Source organism: Mizuhopecten yessoensis, unplaced genomic scaffold (genome assembly GCF_002113885.1).
Source record: "Mizuhopecten yessoensis strain PY_sf001 unplaced genomic scaffold, ASM211388v2 scaffold11033, whole genome shotgun sequence".
NCBI classification, from domain to species: Eukaryota; Metazoa; Mollusca; class Bivalvia; order Pectinida; family Pectinidae; genus Mizuhopecten; species Mizuhopecten yessoensis.
The window spans coordinates 421,650-441,431 of NW_018408845.1; the positions used below are offsets into that span (position 1 = coordinate 421,650).

General features: G+C 34.2%; 1 protein-coding gene across 6 annotated transcripts; it reads left to right on the forward strand.

Moving 5' to 3' along the window:
* Positions 1-6: 6 nt before the first annotated feature.
* Positions 7-18,038, forward strand: LOC110464774 (serine/threonine-protein kinase PRP4 homolog). 6 transcript variants are annotated; one of them, XR_002464537.1, is made up of 15 exons: positions 7-93; positions 563-1,378; positions 1,687-1,971; positions 2,298-2,453; positions 2,770-2,854; positions 4,626-4,842; positions 5,211-5,305; positions 5,688-5,778; positions 6,694-6,841; positions 7,482-7,619; positions 9,328-9,481; positions 10,443-10,796; positions 13,476-16,090; positions 17,168-17,209; positions 17,603-18,037. XR_002464537.1 is itself a non-coding variant. In XM_021520162.1 (13 exons), the coding sequence occupies exons 1-13, from the start codon at positions 44-46 to the stop codon at positions 13,677-13,679; spliced, it is 2,793 nt and encodes a 930-aa protein (XP_021375837.1). In that variant the 5' UTR covers positions 7-43; the 3' UTR covers positions 13,680-18,038. The 6 variants fall into 6 exon arrangements, 1 of the variants encoding a protein (XP_021375837.1); XR_002464533.1 differs by having other exon boundaries at positions 13,476-17,209; positions 17,603-18,038; XR_002464536.1 differs by having other exon boundaries at positions 17,168-18,038.
* Positions 18,039-19,782: the final 1,744 nt, after the last annotated feature.

A 19,782-nucleotide genomic window follows, 5' to 3' on the forward strand; every position in this document is an offset into this window, starting at 1 on the left:
AAAATCCAAATAAGTCTAATCAACGATTTCTAAACGAAGAAAAATGGCGAACGGAACAAGCCTTGTCGACAGCGAGTATAAAGAAAATCTGAGGTAATTCTAGTTCTAAAGTGTAACTGATCATAAAGAAAGTGTACTTCAATAACTAAGACTCATTTTTTTCAACTTGGAGGAAGATCGCTGTATAGGCATAGTTTAATTAGAATAGTCAAATATTGAACACGTGAATATGCGTAACGTTTTGGAAAATTCGAGATTTATGAAATTTAGATACAATTTGTAACACAGGGGAAATCATTTATTTACTTACTTACTTATCCGTTTTATATCGCTATTTATTGAGAAGATAATGATGTCCGTCGTATATATACATTATTTAAAGGTTCAATGTTGGGACATCCCCCCTCCCACACGCACACACTTTCCTCTACGAAACCACTTTTAATCAATACTATTGAAAAACGAGATATTTGTCTTCTGGTTAACAAACTCTTCAAATAACATTAAATGTTTCGTTATGATTTAAGATTATAGCTGATGGAGATTTGTTTTGGTGTTTCAGTGAAGGGGAGACAACCAGCAGCGAAGATGGTACAGGAGAGATAACTGTACAAAGTGAGGCTCATGTCAAAACATCAGCATCCTCATCAAAGAAAGATAAGAAAAAACACAAACACAAACATAAGCACAAACATAAACATGGAAGTGACCGACATAAACATAAACACAAACGCAAGAAACACAAAACTGATAAAGTGTCTGCAGAAGAAAACCCAAATCCTAAAAAGAAAATGCGACTTGAAGACAGTGATTTAGAAAAACTTGAAGCTGCTAGGGAAGCTCTCAAAGCAGTACTTAATGCTGAGGGTGATGAATCCATGGTTAATTCCATGAACCTCATTGCACAGGGTTATGCGGATAGTGAGGAGGAAGAGGAAGAGGGGGAAGTTGATCATGAGGAAACAAAAGCAGAGAAAGTGAAAAGACGAGAATGGCAAATGTTGGAAATGGCATTAGCAGATAAAAGTAAAGAGACAGAGGAAGTTGACGAAACTTCAGATATTGAAATTACTGGTGTAGAAAATATAAAAAAGTCAAATTCTAGTAGCAGGAAGAGTAAAAGAAGTGATGTTGGTCATATACGAAACGAAAGCAAAGACAGGAGAAATAAAGAGAAAAAAGACTCTAGTAGAAAGAAAATATCAAGGAGTAAATCTCCAAAAGGGAGACGTGAAAATAATAACACTGATAGAGATCGAGATCACAGAATTGAACGTGATGATAGGTCATTCATGATCAGGAAGGAACGCAGCGGACCCGCAAGTAGGTCACCTGTCCGTCGAAGATCTCCAAGGGATAGGGACATTTCGCCCCGCAGGTAAGATTATGATCTGAGATAAGACATTCTATTCAGTCATGTTTCTAAAAAAAACGCTAAAGAAATACTGAAGTTATACATGTATTATTAGCATTTACAACTATAAAGAATATTTGACAAAGATGATATGAATATTTGATAATAATATGACAAATTTATGAAGCCTAATAGTTACATACAAACTGGTTATCAACCGTCATTTGCATATGTTGAGTTACATTTTCCAATATCACTTGATAAACTTAATATACAATTTACTGAATAAAAAGTCTATTTTGCAAGTTTTTCTGTTTCATTATTTTTAACAGGGAAGGTGTTAGAATGGATGAAAGGAGAATAAGAGAAGATGTACAAATTGATCGAGATACGGAGCGGAAAAGAAAACGATCACCAGAAAGACGGTTTTCTCCACCAAGACGAATATCTCCTGGTCGCCGAACTCCACCAGGCCGCCGACCTTCACCTGCCCGACGATCTCCTCTACGTCGTCTTTCTCCTTCACAACGTTCTTCACCGTTTCGCAGAAGATCCCCAGATCGAAGGTCACCAGGGCGTATGGGAGAAAGATATAGGAGGTCTCCAATGAGAAATAGGTAGTTATTTAGCTTGCTGTATCACTATGCTCCAGTAATATGTTATGGATAAACCAAATATGACGCTATATGATATTAATCCAAAAGTCTTTAATAAAGATGCGGAAAATAGTTTGGTCAAGTGTTAGCATATTATATAAAATGGACAGCACACAATGTAGTTGTGTTTTGAACACGAATGTGCCCAGTTCAACTATGTATTTAGAAAAAAATAAGTTATTGGTAAGGAAACAGAAACAATTAAAAGAATCCAACATCTATGAATTATGAAATAACATTTTTTAAATATTTTATGTGAATACAGCTGATCAAATTTTAATTTGTAGGCGTCCATTTGACCGTGATGACAGGATCCGAGATCGTTATGGGCGTCGAAGCAGGTCACGTGACCGACACAATAGGTCAAAGGACAAGCCTGAGGACAAGTTTAAAGGAAGTCTATCGGAGGGTATGACAAAGGTCAAGGAGGAATCAGACGAAGAGTAAGTTTTCTGTCTCGCTGTAAGGCTTCTGCGCAATGAGGTTGAAATAAGAAAATAAAAATATGAAATTTATCAGTAGCATCATTAAGAAATACAATTAGGAAACAGTTTAAAGTAATTTGTGTTGCGGCAATGCCATTTTTGAGTTTGTTTAGGAGTTAACCAAAGTTATAGTCATTTATAATATCATTTGAATGTAATTTTAGAAAGGAATGTTGACTTTTGTCTAATTAATATTTGCCTATCATTTTGAGAACAAATTACAATCAGTATGAATAGTGTTTCCTGTCCTTACATAGTTACATATTTTCTGTAGATTAGACCTTGACTTCACCAGTGATGAGGATGATGAAGATATACTGATTGAGAAGAGACGGAAAGAGCGAGAGGCCTTGTTACAGGTAATAGACATTTGTAGTACTTAAAGGGTGATGTATAATAGGTAATAGTCAGTTGAAGTACAGATTACAAAAGTGTGGTGTATTATACTGTTAGTCAGCTGTATTATATATCCGGGTACTGTAGACGTTAAGTTGTACTACGATAAGTGTGGTGTATTATACTGATAGTCAGGTGTATAAATATATCCGGGTACTGTAGACGTTAAGTTGTATTATGATAAGTGTGGTGTATTATACTGTTAGTCGGGTGTATAAATATATCCGGGTACTGTAGACGTTAAGTTGTATTATGATAAGTGTGGTGTATTATACTGATAGTCAGGTGTATAAATATATCCGGGTACTGTAGACGTTAAGTTGTACTATGATAAGTGTGGTGTATTATACTGATAGTCAGGTGTAATATATATCCGGGTACTGTAGACGTTAAGTTGTATCATGATAAGTGTGGTGTATTATACTGATAGTCAGGTGTAATATATATCCGGGTACTGTAGACGTTAAGTTGTACTATGATAAGTGTGACATGACAGAGACAAAACAATGAAACAGTAGGAATTGACATTAAAGTATTATGGTTTACTATTTCTCTAACATATGATGCACATGATAAATTTTAGTATTTTAAATTCAGAAGTCGGGGGGGGGGGGGGGGCATGTATTAGTAACATCAAAGTAGGAAGTAAGATGATGATCCATAATTAGCTAATTAATATAGATCATGTGTTGTTCTCTCAGCACAAAAAATAATGTAGTCTAGTGATGTTCCAATACTAATACTGAGCTTATGTTCCTTTTTGTTCATGTTCTTAACTTCTTAGTCATCGTGATCCAATTATTTCTTCGATCTGTGTTGTTTTAATTTTTAGACAACCTTTCTTGGCATTTATATTTAACCCAATTTGTTATGTAGTCTTAGATGTTGACTTTCTTACTCCATTATTAAGATAAGTGACATCCACTCTGAGCAATTAATGGATATGATCAAATGTTGTGTTGCCTAATTAGGTTTACTCCCGATCAACCTGTTGCAATATTTGTGCTTTCAATGTTTCCCATGACATTGACATGTTATCAAGTTGTCTCCCTCAACTACCACCAACAGATTTCAGGATCCCCTAACTTTCCCTTTATACATTACCGTAAATGTTCCCTTTATCACACCATATGTTGGTAGTATAACCAGATATGCTGTACATATTTACTCGTCAAAAGGAATTGGTACTTTAAAATTGTGTTATTGTGTCGTTTAACAAACAAAAATAGTCTGTGCGAAACGTATATTTTTACCTTCCTTACAAAAAGGATTGGACACAAGTTATCAAACTTTAAATTAGTCTTCTTCCGTTAAACAATAATCATGATATATACAATTGCTGATTGTACATGAATACATGAATTGTTACGTAAAAGATTTAATTAACTTACATGAATTAACTATCTTGAGATATTGATTAAAACTTATGTTTTCTTACACTGGACATCACTGTAATATGATATTTATTGTAATTATCACAATTAATGAGAGGTGATTATTTGATGAAGCTATCATATTGTTTTTAGGTATCTTGATTTTACTTGGTCAATAATTTATAGTATAATAAAAACTAATCACTACAGTACAGAAAGTAAACATTCTTCATTTAGATGTTTATTCAAGATATTAACAGATTTTCACACATCTACTGACTTTTTTATGGTAAACTAACAAAGATAAATGCAGGCATTGATCTGTAATCTGTATCTTTTAAATAATCATTATTGTCAACAGAAACTGAATCCTGTAATGATAGAGGAGAATGAGGACAGTCGTCTGACAACAGATGGTGGGGAGACAATGGCGACCCACAGTGGCAGTGATTCCTCCGACTCCTCCGAGTCGGACAGTGACGACCTCGTGGGTGAGGAAGACATCTACGACTTTGAGGAGTCCATGGACAAAAAACGGAAAGCATTACAAGACCTCTCTGCCAACGACACCAAGGAAGGTATGTCATAGATGTTGACCGAGAGCTTTATCTTTGAGCTTCTTCAGGACTTTGTTAAAAGCTCTTCAGTTCACGATTTTCATGTTCCTGTATTCACTCATATAAATAGAAAATATTGTATAAAAATATCATAATTTGTCAATATTTCATTTTTTCATTGAAAACTGGTTCTTTTACTGGACTCATGAAACAACAGACATCATAGACTTTTTGGAAATTCATTTCTTTTAATTGAGGATCAAATATAATGAGCTCCAAAGATAGACCTGTACACACTCATTCAAAGATGTGATCGAAATTAAAAAAATAAAATAATTACATCAGACATTTGAATAATCTCTAAGACTGTTTTTCTTTTTATTATTTAGAAAAAGCAGTGGAATCCACAGAGAAATCTGCAGCCAAGAAGTCGGATATGTTTTCAGAAACCACAGACATGTTCAATGAAAATTACGTCTTTAATGTAAGCAATTGTAATAACTCAAGAAACATGTAAAACAGGTTTCCTGCTCAAACATGAATTCCTCTCAAAGCTAATGAGATATATAATATTCCTCATCTGGGGCCTCTGCCAGTGGCTCCCTAGGAAAAGACAAATCCTGTAGATCATAAAATAAAATGAAAGTTTTAGAAAAGCTGGAAAATATTTCGCTGAAAAAATATTAATAAAAATATTTCATTCAAGTAACAAGTGATTCAGAGTTAAGATACAAGCATTGGTTGCTAAAAGTTGGATGTGTTAATTTTTCATGCATGCTTACATTTTGATGTGTTAATTTATCATGCATGCTAACAGTTGGATGTGTTAATTTTTCATGCATGCTAACATTTTCTTTCGATAACAGCAAAGCCCTAGCAGTGCTTACCAGTTTTTGTCATCTGCTCACGAAAACGCCAACCTCACAGACAACTGGGATGATGCTGAGGGCTACTACAGTAAGTAAGGTGGACGGAATGAAAGCAATTCAAAATGCATTAACTGTTAGACCACAATATTTGAGGTTCATGGTTTCTGATTGAATATCTCTTCAGGAATGAAATGACCACAGTGACTCTGTGAAATCTTATTGACCAGACCACCCAGTTTGTATATTTACCTACACTTATGACTGGTCAAATCATTGGGTCTGTTAAAATTAACTTACTGACTTGATAACACACTTTCAACCCTCCTGATATGGACATGTTTTCCTTGAGTATAATTTGAGTGAGAAAAGTTAGGTTTACAGTTGGAAGAAGCTGACACTCGTGTGAAGTGAATGATGCCTGTTTATACAACATTTCATAAATACTGCAGTTTTATATTAGAAAGAGACACCAGTTTGATAGGTAAGGGCAGTCATATTTTAGATGATCATGAATGAAAAGGTAGATCAATTGAAATGATAATAGCAGAATGTCATTATTTATAACTGTATGATCTTTGTCCTGGAAAGGAGACATTTTGTTTACACTCTGTCATTTCTTCATCAGTCACTTAATTTTGCTTTCAACACTTTGCCAAGTATTTCATTAAGGGTATGAGTTCATAAGAATATTTTTTGTTCAATGTTTGATGTTTTGGTCATCTGTATAAATTAATAAGGAATCACTGGTTCAGTTATAACCGATTCCAAACCCTCAATAAATAGCGTAGTTTATATACATTAGTGTATGAAGTAACACTTTGATATTACATTTGTTCAAACTGATGAATCTTATTAAAGTTATAGATAATTCAAGAAAAACATTCTTGTTGATGGTGTCATGATATTTCAGATAAACTGTTTCTTAATATGAGATTGATTTGCCTCTCAAGTGATAATAAAAGTTTATGCTGGTGTACCTACAGCTATGTGTATTTCCTTGTAGGGGTGCGTATTGGTGAAAGCCTGGACAAGCGCTACACTGTGTTTGGGTTTACGGGACAAGGTGTGTTCAGTAACGTTGTGCGAGCCCGTGACACCGCAAGGACTGGGCAAGACGTTGCCATCAAAATTATCAGAAACAATGAAATGATGTAAGTTATTGAGAATAACGGGTACAAAGTGAGGATCATAAAGACCAATTACCAAAGAGCAAGTGGTATCTCTTCACAAAGACTAAACAGGAAGAGACCTTATATTTCAACTTGCACCGTGATAAAGTAAAAACAAATGTTTGGCAGCAAGATGTGGAATCAAGTTTTATTTCTATAAATGATGAAGGCAGTTTTTGTTCTGACAGAATGAGACGTTAAAGTTCCATTAAAACAATAAAACTAGATTTTTTTGAATCTTTATGAAAAGCTTGTGGAAGTGGAAGGTTGTTATGTTTAAAATTGATAACATTAACAGTTTATTTTCACCTAAGATGTCTGTTATTTAGATGGTTAGAGAATTAACCAGATTCTTGTAAATCTATGAAAAAATACTTTCTCAGTGGTGATAATTTGTAAAAAGCTATGTATACCTGGTATGTTGGTTTTTATGCTTTGGTGTAAGAAACTGCGTTGGTTTTTATGCTTCGGTGTAAGAAACTCTTTTGGTTTTTATGCTTCGGTGTGAGAATTTCTGTTGGTTTTTATGCTTCGATGTAAGAAACTGTTGGTTTTCATGCTTCGATGTTAGAATCTCTGTTGGTTTTTATGCTTTGGTATAAGAACAGCTGTTGGTTTACAGGCACAAGACTGGTCTGAAGGAACTGGAATTTTTGAGAAAACTCAATGATGCTGACCCAGACGACAAATTTCACTGCTTGAGGTTGTACAGACACTTTTTCCACAAAAACCATCTCTGCCTTGTGTTTGAATCTTTAAGGTAAGTGCATCAATCTTCAACTTAAAATGTTTTTAACAACGTTTTTAATTATCAAAAGAAAATTATTGAAATCAGTTTGCATTAGTAGTATTAGTAGCAATTATGAAAAGCATACTGCACACATTTTAATTATCAGTATTTAGTGATGAGTAAATATAGTTTGACTCCATCAACAGAGTGTGAGGCTAGAACTTCAGGAAGGTTGAAATTTAACATTTGCCACTTTTTGTGCTTTTCATTTAAAAGAGCATACCTTATCAGCTTTAACTGAAAAAAATATTAATGGGGTCTAACTCAGTTGCTTAAATTATGAAAAATATTGATGGCAAACTAAGTTTTCTGCTGTATATGTGAGGAATGTGGACTGTTAAATTGGTATAAATTCATAGTTATATCATTATTTTCTACATAAGCAAATAGATAATAGTTGAACATTATATTAAAATCAGTTTAACATGTATGTGTATTTGAATTTTATCAACAGTCAGAAACAACACATAAGTAACTAAACTTCAACAGATGAAAAATTTACACAATTTTGCAAATAAACACAAAACGAAATAATATTTTCCCCAATCCTTCTATGAACATAATCTATTGATGAAATTGTTCATTCTTTCCGACACAATGCAGGATTATAAGATAAAATATTGTAGAAATAGACCACTGAAGCAAATTGACTTCCTCCGCTGATACTTTAGATACTACAATGTATTATCTTTATATGTGAGTATCTTATTACTAATAATAAATATTACATTCTACAATACAGTAAATGACATAATACTGTTAAATAAAATGAAAATTCCAGACTGTTCATAAAAAGATTCTTTTTTAAATCCCAGATTACACAAGTTTTTTTTTTCTTATATCTGCCACACATGATGAGACAATGAAGACAAAATGGACAAAAAGCACAGTTCTTTTATTAGTATAATACAATGTTACTGTCCAATATATAGCCTATGTTTTGATAATTATACTTGTATGTGCCTTGCCTTGCATTGTATGCACAGTGTATGAGGTATACACAGTTTTGTCATTGCTTCCATGTGTATATTAGATTTAAGTATTTAACTGCTTTCAGTTGGCATTCAAAGTCGGAACGGATTTCAACTGGAAAAGACAAATTCAACGAAAGGGTGTTGAATTTGTCATTTCCAGTTGTCATTCACAATGATTATGAATGCCTCCTGAATGCATTTCACTTGTTATATTTACCATCTTTTTAAACGTTAATCTCATAAAAAATTGAGTTTACTTTAAATAAGTGAATGCATCATGTATGCTTGTTCATTGAATAGAACATCCATTTTCAAGGAAAGGTCAATGGTATCTAACCTAACGATTATAATGTCATGATAATGATGTCACCATGTGGGCCAGAGTGGTAAATATAATATTCAGTAAAAACTTTGTAAACATGTCTTTTTACCTGGCCAGATTGTTACAATGGTTTCCCTGTTTGTGTCAATAATATGTTTGTTCACTCTACCCTTTCATTGAACATTCAAAACATGTAAGCTCCATGTAAGCTCCATGTAAGCTCTATGTAAGCTGTTGAGAATTATTTTGGAAAGTAGATCATTCTTACCTGTGCAATGGATGTTGCTGACAGGAACAAATTAACTTTCAACCTGGAGTATCCTTAATTCAACAAATATTTTATGTAATATTCACAGTAATTTACGATTTTGTATTGCACCAGTATGAACCTGAGAGAGGTGCTGAAGAAGTATGGCAAAGACATTGGTCTGCACATCAAAGCTGTCCGCTCATACGCCCAGCAACTTTTCCTTGCTCTCAAACTTCTCAAGCGAGCTAGCATCCTCCATGCTGACATCAAGCCAGACAATATCCTGGTATGTATCAATTTATTTATCTAGAGACTAGTTTCATCTGGGTCAATATTTCTGTGCATGAACCTTTCCTATTCCAGTTATGATTTGACAGTAAAATTGACCAGTTTACGTCTTAATTGCATATATTTATGCCCCCCCCCCCGCCATAAAATGGGGGGGGCATATAGTGTTACCCATGTCTGTCCCGTCCCGATTCAATGTAAACACTTAGCAACTTCATTCTTTGACAGATTTTGGTCAAACTTTATGCAAAGGTCAAGAATGAGTATACTTCTGACATCGTTGTATTTCAGGGATCCAAGGTCAAGGCCAAGGTCACACTTGCTATATATAGAAAATCGCCCCGTTCCCGTCCCGATTCAATGTAAACACTTAGCAACTTCATTCTTTGACAGATTTTGGTCAAACTTTATGCAAAGGTCAAGAATGAGTATACTTCTGACATCGTTGTATTTCAGGGATCCAAGGTCAAGGCCAAGGTCACACTTGCTATATATAGAAAATCATCAACTGATTCAATTTAAACACTTATCAATTTCATTCTTACATGGATTTTGGTCAAACTTTATGCAAAGGTCAAGTATGAGTATACTTTGGACATTGTTGTGTTTCAGGGTTCCAAGGCCAAGGTCACTGTTGCTATATATAGAAAATCATCTACTGATTCAATTTAAACACTTAGCAACTTCATTCAATATGTTATGGAGATGTAATAACATACAGAAAAAAACCATATGAATATTAAAATCAACTTAAAATGTAGTACCTTGTGTGTGTGCATGTTTCAGGGTATCAATATCAAAGTGGTTGTAACTTTTTATAGAACACTGAAACAAATTTCACATGGCAGCGGGGGCATTTATGTCTTACAGTATTTGTTTTGCCCAGATGTAAAAGCTGTATGCAAATTTTGAAAACAAAACTATGATTTTTTTTTAAGTCAAAGATTCTTACCTTCCAGGTGAATGAGTCTAAGTTACTTTTAAAGTTGTGTGACTTTGGCTCTGCTTCCCATGTTTCTGAGAATGACATCACACCGTATCTGGTGAGTCGTTTCTACCGATCCCCAGAAATCATCATCGGGATGGGATATCATCACAGTGCTGACCTGTGGTCTGTAGGGGCCACCATCTTTGAACTGTACACGGGTAAAATCCTCTTCCCTGGCTCTTCCAACAATGAGATGTTAAAATTCATGATGGACGTTAAAGGCAAGATGCCAAACAAGATGATCAGGAAGGGTATGTTTAGGGACCAACACTTTGATCCCAGCTACAACTTCCTGTACCATGAGGTGGACAAAGTGACACACAGGGTAAGTTCAGATACACCTTGCCTATGTATTTACAAAGTCACACTTAGGGAACATTTATACGCATCATGCTAATGTATTTGCAGATATCAATTGTGTTATCAAAAACTTGATGAAGAGCTGTTTACCTTGTTATGTTCTGATTGATGTTTAAAAATTAAAACATTGTAGACATCTACTAAAGTTTTTCTGCATTATGTCATAAGTGAGAGAAGCTTGAAGAGATTGTACTGGTGAAGTACTGGTCTTGTCTGTATGATTTTCAGTGAGGTGTTCTGCTGCTATGCCCCTATCTGTTTAGGTCAGACTAAATGGGCCACAGAAATAGGATTATTTGGATGGTTGCGTGTAACAGGGTTTACTATCATGGACTGTGTTATTGATTTTCACCTGTACACTTGTTTCAATCAGGTGTTTTTTTATAGTTAATTGATTTTCACCTGTACACTTGTTTCAATCAGGTGTTTTTTTTATAGTTAACATTTTGTATGCTAGGGAGTTTTCTATTCATTGTTACAAAAATACAGCTGGAGAATGCAGTTTTTGAGCTTAATCATCTATATATATACAAGTTACTTTGTGTTTATAGATGCACATATTTTCGCTGCTCTATCATATATAGGCGTTTCTGTAGATTTATCTATATTGACAAGTTTTTTTGTTGCTGTATCTTCATAAATAAAGGGGAAACTGTGGCTGTGTCTTCATAAATGCACATGTTTTTATTGCTGAATTAGTTATAGGTGGTTCTAGAGCTGTACTTTCATAACTACATGTAAACCTGTTGCTGTATCTTGTATATATGTACCCATGGAATGTTTCATTTACGGTATATATTACATACATGCATCCTTACTACTCAAGGGATTACGCTCACTTACACTCTCTAGATCTGCACCCCTTTAATTTGTCCAACGAAATTGAAGGCATGCTTTTAGCCATTTGATTGTTCTCAGGTGTTGTTTTTTTACCGATCACTGGGCTGATACCTGTCCTTTGAGGCAACACCTGACTTGAAAGCTCATCAGTTTTACTGTTACGCTATCACGGTATTCTTTTTTATACATCAAAGGATTGAACAAGTCTTTTTGTATCGTCTGCAAGGTGGTGCCCAGTAAACCTACAATTTTGTCATGACATGTTCATGGTATGCTGTGAGCGTTTTGAAAATGAAATTCAGGTGTTTTTTCACTTGTTGTATTGTCGTATATTTGCATGAGTTTTGTTGAAGTATTTCAATATCAATCTGTATATATATACAGTCGAACCTCGTTATCTCGAACTCTTTTAACTCGAAGACCCTGTTTATCTCGAAGTATCTCTCCGGTCCTGGCCAAATCTGTTCTTTATCTTAGTAAATAAAACTCTGATAATTCGAACCCTGAAAAGTCGAAAAACTCGGATACCTCGAAGTAAAATATTGGTTTCAACAGCGTCAATCCAACGTAGTATCCAAATTTCATTTTGTCACTTGTTAATTCTTTGATACAAATAAAACGCAAAAGTACATTTCGCCATTCCGTGTTTATGAACATCTTTCGTAAGTAGACTAGCATGAAATCAGTAAAAAAGAATTTACGATAAAGCTTAGGACTGTTTAAGTTTACGGACTGTCAAAACCATGTTATTCATAATAAAAAACAAAATGCATCAGTGTTGATCAACAGTAATCTGTATTTACTGCGAGTCCGTTTAATGATTTGTACACCTAAACAGACGACAGTGCAAACCGGAAAATTGGTCACAAAGCGTGGTCATGCATAAAAGAGTTCCACAGTTAAAATCACAACCTAGGACAGCTTTACGGGTTCATGTTTTTACAGGAGCCAGTATGGCTTTGAAAGTCGATCGAGAGATTTAAGAACAAAACGATAATTGCTGTTGATTACATCCAGTTGAGGAGTTGTCAGGTGTCATATTTGGCTTTAATGAATCAATGTGTCACATGTACGATATAATTTGTTTGTGTGTTTTCATTTACAGAATCAACTATGCGTACGCTCCATTATAGTGATTTGTTTTAGACTTGCGCACTTTCATTTCTGCATTGTAAACTACGAGATCAGAGACAGCGGGATAGTTCGGTTTGAAATGTAACACTTCAGAAGTAAAACTTGACGGACTTACAAATACAAATGCAGACCTGGAAAGATTTGCCAAGATCTATACTAGCCAAAAACAACATTTAATCACTAGGCCCGTCCATATTTAATAACGAATTCACAAAATGGTCCAACCGTTTTGATAGCGTTTAAAAACGAAAGTACGTTTTTCTGAAATAACTTAGTCTATTTTTGTAAGCGTGTTTATTGTAAAATTACATAGCTGTATTTGTTATATTGATTACGTATATCATTTATCGATTGATTAAAAGCATTAACTATTAATAAAACCAACAACTGCTAGTGCTATGTCCCAACAGCAAATTTCATACCAAATCTATGAACCCGCATAACTCGAATACTCGGATAACTCAAAGTTTTCCCACGACCCTGTCGACTTCGAGATAACGAGGTTCGACTGTATATATATATATACGAAAAAATAATATATAACGACTGCCTTCAAAGCCAGTAGCTTTAGATACGCGTGTATTTATATACTTATGAAGTTGTTTAGATGGCGAGTGTAAATATACCATTTTGGGTATTGTGAGTCAGCGGACCGCCTTTTTAATTACAGGAGAAAGTGACAGTATTGAGCATGATCAACCCATGCAAGGACCTTCTGGCTGAGCTGATTGGTTACCAGCGTCTCCCAGATGACCAACTCAGGAAGGTCACACAGCTAAAGGACCTACTGGAGAAGGTGCTGATGATGGACGCGAGTAAGAGGATCACCATAAACCAGGCTCTCACTCACCCATTCATTCAGGAGAAGATCTAGACTGTGGTCACCTTGACAGTGATGAGTTCAAAGGCTGTAACCGTGACACTGAATACTTCAGAGAGTGGACTACTGACAAATTGTGGGTTCAGAAAATAATAAAATGTTTGAGTGATAGAAATTCAAACATTTTGTGAACAAAAATGTGGATTTTCCGACACAGATAGGTAAACCACATGGTTTATTTGACTCTTTGGAAAGTGGGGAAATGTTAGTGGCGGTAAGATATAAATCCTACACACACAAAAAGAACATTTTACATGTGAACTTGTGCTTTTCTTACAGGGATCAATGTTGCTGTTTCTGTTCAATACATACTGAGTATACATATGAAATCTCACACAGGTGTGATATTCTTGTTAAAGGACGAAGAAAGGGGACTTTGTTTACGTTACTATTGATACTATACACTATTTTAATGATTATGATAATCACGTGTTTACATTTCAGTGAATGAAACAGCAGATATGTTCCATGAAATCAAAGATGATGTGATGGACCAATCACAGAGCTTGTATTATGTTTTGATGGAAGACTGTGATTGTGAATGGACCAATCACTCACCTTGTTAGTTATAATGATGGAAAAGGTTTTTCAAAGGTAACCATGAGTATAAAACCTAGTGTGATTTTTAATTATTTCAGACTTTATGTTAAACATATGCCAGGCTAATTGTAGACTTGTGCATCAGCTGTGTTTGTTTGTACTAAACTAGGTAAGTTACCCTTTTTTTTACACAATGTTGATACTCAGACTTGGAGAGAGAAAAAACAATCAGTCTTTCCGAACAGGTAAAACGTGTTATTTTAAACTTTTGAATGTCAAGTAAGGCAATATTTAAACTCTGGTATAAATTGCAGCATGTTTAAAACATTTTGTTACTGGTACTTTTTTTTTCTGTAATTCTCATAAAATGAAAGTTATAAATATCTGCATTCAAAAATCAAATAAAAGGATAAAGTTGAATTAATGATTGTAATATTTTTCTCATTTAAGTATGTGCTTTTCTTGTAGTTCTTGCATTATATTCTTTATTTTAAACTTTATTTTTAAAATACAAAAAAAAATATTGTCCTTTTTTAGATATGTATAGTTAGAGCATGATTTGGTATCAAAAACCCTTCTCCTAAATTATTCTGACTTTTTCATTCCAGGTCAGGCAAGCTTAGGCCAGACCTACATGTTACTGCCGTTGACAGCTAACATTGTCATATAACTCAGATAAGTCTTTACAATTCTATATCTCATCATCCAAAAACATATCATACTAATGGAAATGGTTCTAAACTCATTGATTTTTCGCTTAATTTTTTTTTTTTTTTTAGATTTGAGAACATTCATTTTGAAAGGTACCAAAATGTCCTTTCGTAAGAAAAACATCTACATAGTAAATAGAACTGCTCATGGTCATTTAGAATAAAAAGTTTGTAAAAAATATCAAATCTGATGTATCATACACTGTTCCAAAATGTTGAATTGTGTAGACAACTATAAAACATTGTCCTGATTTCATGCTATGTCTAATAAAGTACATCTGTTTTTTGTCATGTTACTTCAAGATATAGAATTTTCTGTTAGATATATTGGTTATAACATGTAGCGACATTTGATGAAGAGAGGTGAAAATCTCTAAAATTGTATATTTCTTTCCGTTTGGACAGATACAACTATGGATTAAAATTTCCAAGCCATATCTTAAGTTTTCCTGTTTTATTGAGTGGTAACTACATTTTTTACTCGTGAGATTTTGTTTAACATTTGAATTTTTTCAGTTGGCATTGCCTTTCTGGCAAGTTGAAAGTCTTATTTACTCCAGTAACGAAACATGTGTACCTTTCAAAAAAAAAATCAATCTTTTTTCCTTTATGATCAGTTGTTGAAATTTATAAATTTCATAAAATTCAATGTAAAAATATTATATACACATTTTATGTGTTGAAATAATGATGAAGTTCAGTTACTGGAGCAGAGAGCTTTCATAGAATCTTCACAAAGTTATTACAGATATTGTATACTCAATCTAAAAGAAGAATGCATGTGCCATAGCGTACTGTTGTTTAAATACTAATGAAATTAAATTTGATTGGCTAAAATTGATAGCTATATGCACCCGGAATATAGTGCGAGATGATTTTCACAAACTTTTTCATGGTTTATCAGATTGAGTCTATAAGAGTTATTGTTGGATAATTCAATAAAGATAATTGTGGAATTCACCAGACAAATATGAACATGAAAAGACATGTTTGTACTTGGAAGAATCCTTCTCAAACAGTGTAATTCTTCTCTTTTGCATCCATCTGGTTCGAGAGCTGTTCCCTCTTCAGAAGTGACTGGTCACGAAATTATCGCTACAATGGCAGCCTCGTGTTACCATGGAAACAGGAAGTCGGTCAACCATGACAGATCATGTAATGTTACCCGTTCCTGGACATGACAGTCTTATTTTATAGACATGCATGACTGAATTTGTTGTTATATTGAACCCGTTCACTTTTATTTCAGAAACATTTTGATTTGTTTGCAAGGGTCAGATTTTGTTCAAAATAATATGGGCAGGGTCAGATTTAGTATAATTTTGATATCAATTATTGGCCAAAGAAGACTATACTGGGATGCATAGAGCGCTTTTGTTAATGCCTTACCGAAAAACCGTTTGTTCGAAAAGGAACACTTTTGAGGTTAAAATATCAGTTAGAATTATACAGGATTAACTACTGTTAACTGTATAATTTAAACATCTTGTTAAGCTTTCCAGAAAAGGCAAACAATATTTCACTTTTGATATGAAATTAAAAAACTGAACCTTGAAAAAAGTTATTAAAAATCATCCAAAAGTGATAGTAAGACTTTATTAGACTTTATTATTTGCTAGAAAAGGATGAGATACGAGATACCCGATCCCAAGTTTTAGTGCAGTGTCACCTGGTTCAATGCTAAGCTTTCACAATTGAATCTTCTCTGCAGAGATATTGAGTGCTGCACATGTAAGCTTTGTAATGGATTTTTAACCACAGAATGTCCATTCAGGATCCTGCTGCATGCTTAACATCCAAATACGTCCTTGAACGCCTAAACGTTGGTGAAGGAAAAGCAGTTACATTCTTATTGGGATGAAAAAGATAAACCAGTATTTATTCATTACAGTACATCAAGGGTGACATCCAATGCCCTACTTCTTATGTTTCCCAAAGAGACCACCGTTAGGTTCCCTACCCTCAGGCCTCAGAACTTCCTTCTTTCAGATAAAGGGGGGCTCATCCCTTACATAAACCATTAAAAATACTGGAGATATAGGTTTTACTGAGCATACTACAATTTTCATATTTAAAACAAGAAAAACAAGAAGAAAATCCTTCTGTTTAAAAGCTTATGAAACTTTTTTCCGTTGAAATGACAAAATCGCTTTTTAAAAGAAATGTTTTTGGTTTGAGCCCCCCTACAGTGTTGTGTTGACGTATTACTGGTTGCCTGTTTCTGTTTTTTAGGTGACACATCCTTGGTACGGAGCCTGGACTTGACTTCACAAGGTTGTTGATCCCTTCTCCCACCATCTACAACACTTGTGGTCCAAAATCTATACTAGTTACAATAGAAAAGTCTTTATCACTTCTCAACAGTTACTATTTGAGGGCAGTAACTTTTTTTTCAAATGGAAATACTAACCACCGGTAGTTGATAACACAAAGAGTTTTTTTTTATTGTTTTTAGGACAATGTTGGAATTTTATGCTCATAAAGGGTGTGTAAGTGTTTGCAATAAAAACAGAATTTCGTGTCAATTTATTTTTTGGTTTTAAGGCAGTTGATCCATTCATGTTGTTACCTTACTACCTAAAAGTTGTGTTTATACAGGTGGTTCACAGGTAAGTATTACCAAACACGTGATGTTGTTTTGATAGCTCATTTTCTGTTCTTTTCTAGGTAAGGATTTTCTTATACATTTCTGTAAGTGGCCAAAAATACCTGCAATCCTGGGAGTGGTGTATCACAGGAGAGGATCATACTGGAGTATTATACAACTTCATTACAGGAAATTCCCAACCTGAGGAACCTACCTGGATTAGTTTGGTACAGCAACATTCAATGGTCTAACTTCAGTTGAGAGTATTATACAGTCAGTCACAAGTGGAGTTGACATTATTCCGTGCAAGAAGACTATGATATTGTGGCATTTTAGATCGTGATGATTACAAATATCAATGACTCCAACTGTCAATAGAAGATACATACCAAAAAGGGAGCTAGAAAGATCATTATTAATCTTATGATTTTTATAGATATTTTTCAAAATCGTTGATTTTATGCATTACCAAAATTTATATAAAATCTGTTGAAATGCTTAGCAGTGTTTGCATCTTTTTCTTACGTAAAATTTAGCCAAATGGTTTTAACACGATACTTTATTTTTAGAATTGTCCTCAAATGGATCACTGGCAGGTGGACCATCGGTCACGGCGTCAATTGTCTGGTTGCCACATTTAAGTACCAGGCTATTTGTCCCGACATCAACGTTGACAGAATACTCCCCTCTTTGTCTACAGCCTCACACTCTTGCTCTAACAACACTGTATTGTTCAAAATTCATTACCTTTCACTTAACTTTGTTTTTCTGATTCTAAATTCTTCCTGGATACAATTATTGATATATTCAGTCAATTTTGTCATTGTCGCATAGTGTTCTCCTGTAAAGTATAGAGTATATGCTTGAACAAACCTAATATCAGAGGAAAATGTGTAGGCACTGGTTAAAAATGTTCAGGAGAAATAAATTATTTGTTTAAGATGTGCCCCAAGGTTGCTAAAGTCAAAGATCAAGGTCATTGCGAAAGGTTAAATATTAAGATTTTGAAATTTATGAACTCATTATAATATACCTTAAGATTTCATTATAAAACATCATAGAGGTGGGCATCTTTGAAAACTAAGAACTCTGCTGTTGATATCACATATGCAATCAGTACTGATATATTGAAAGTGTTAACTCTTGGATTTCAAAAATTTAATGTGTATGTCATACTAAGATGGTGTGCTGCATAACATTCCTGGGATCATGTTTCAAACTTCAAGGTCAAAAGTTGATGCGTTGTACAAGTTCTAGATCAGCAAGGATAGATCAAGCTCTTCCTTCAGTACCAATAAACCTCTATCTCAATGTCACGACATGTACGTGTACTTTCACAAAGACTAAATTTAGTGCATGTCTTGTAGAACGTTATACGCTTGGTGAGCACAACAGGAATATTTGGGAGGGTTATACTTCCTGATTCTATGTTCACTTCTCGGCAACAACTTTCAAAACTCAGCATCTACATGAGAAATTTATTGAATAATAGCTCAATGTTTCCAAAAGATTGATGTTTCAGTTTTTACTAGTCTATACTCTGTTTGATTCCCATGTTAGTTGGACATCAGAATTGTGATTTATTCTAATCTGGCAAGTATTACAGGATTTTATAATTGTAAGAGATTAGGACTTGTCTTATTTTGAAAATCATTGTCGCTTTTCCTGAAAAGGTATCATTTTTATAGTAGCAAATTTACGAATCCCAAACATTGATTTACAGCTTTTATTGTAATTATATTATGACAATGTTTATAGTACGCTTGATGTACCATTTACTAACTGATCTTAGGTGTTTTTATCAAAAAAAATAAAACAAGGAGAGCATATGAGAATGCTCTGTATTATTCAGTATTTTATATATGGTCTGTGATTAGATAAATCATTCACCAAATTTCAAGTAATCGTCAATCCTGAATTGTAGGATTTAGGTATGATGTCCAGTGTGAACGGCTTACAAGTACAGCTATGTTGACAAATGCTGTTTCTAAGTCTCCAGGTCGCAGACTTGATGGAATTCAATTGATTACATATTTTAAAAAACTGGTAGTAAAACACAATTATAAACAAGAAAAAATTTCGGAAGTGAATTATCACCTTTATTATACAAGTGGTTAACTAAGTGAGTGCTGGATCGAGGCTTTTTTAAAGGAGGAGCCCCAACTCCTGAGCAGAAAGTAATACTAGTAACAGTAAACCTGGATTTGGTGTCCCCTGTGTCATTTGCCACATTGTATGCAGCAAACATATATCACAGTCC

What these genes read in the sequence shown, in the direction of transcription:
- LOC110464774 (XM_021520162.1), top strand. Translation starts at nt 44, where the DNA reads ATGGCGAACGGAACAAGCCTTGTCGACAGCGAGTATAAAGAAAATCTG. An exon ending in AGGGACATTTCGCCCCGCAG is followed by an intron (nt 1,379 to 1,686) that starts GTAAGATTATGA and finishes TATTTTTAACAG; the next exon opens with GGAAGGTGTTAGAATGGATG. An exon ending in TCAAGCCAGACAATATCCTG is followed by an intron (nt 9,482 to 10,442) that starts GTATGTATCAAT and finishes CTTACCTTCCAG; the next exon opens with GTGAATGAGTCTAAGTTACT.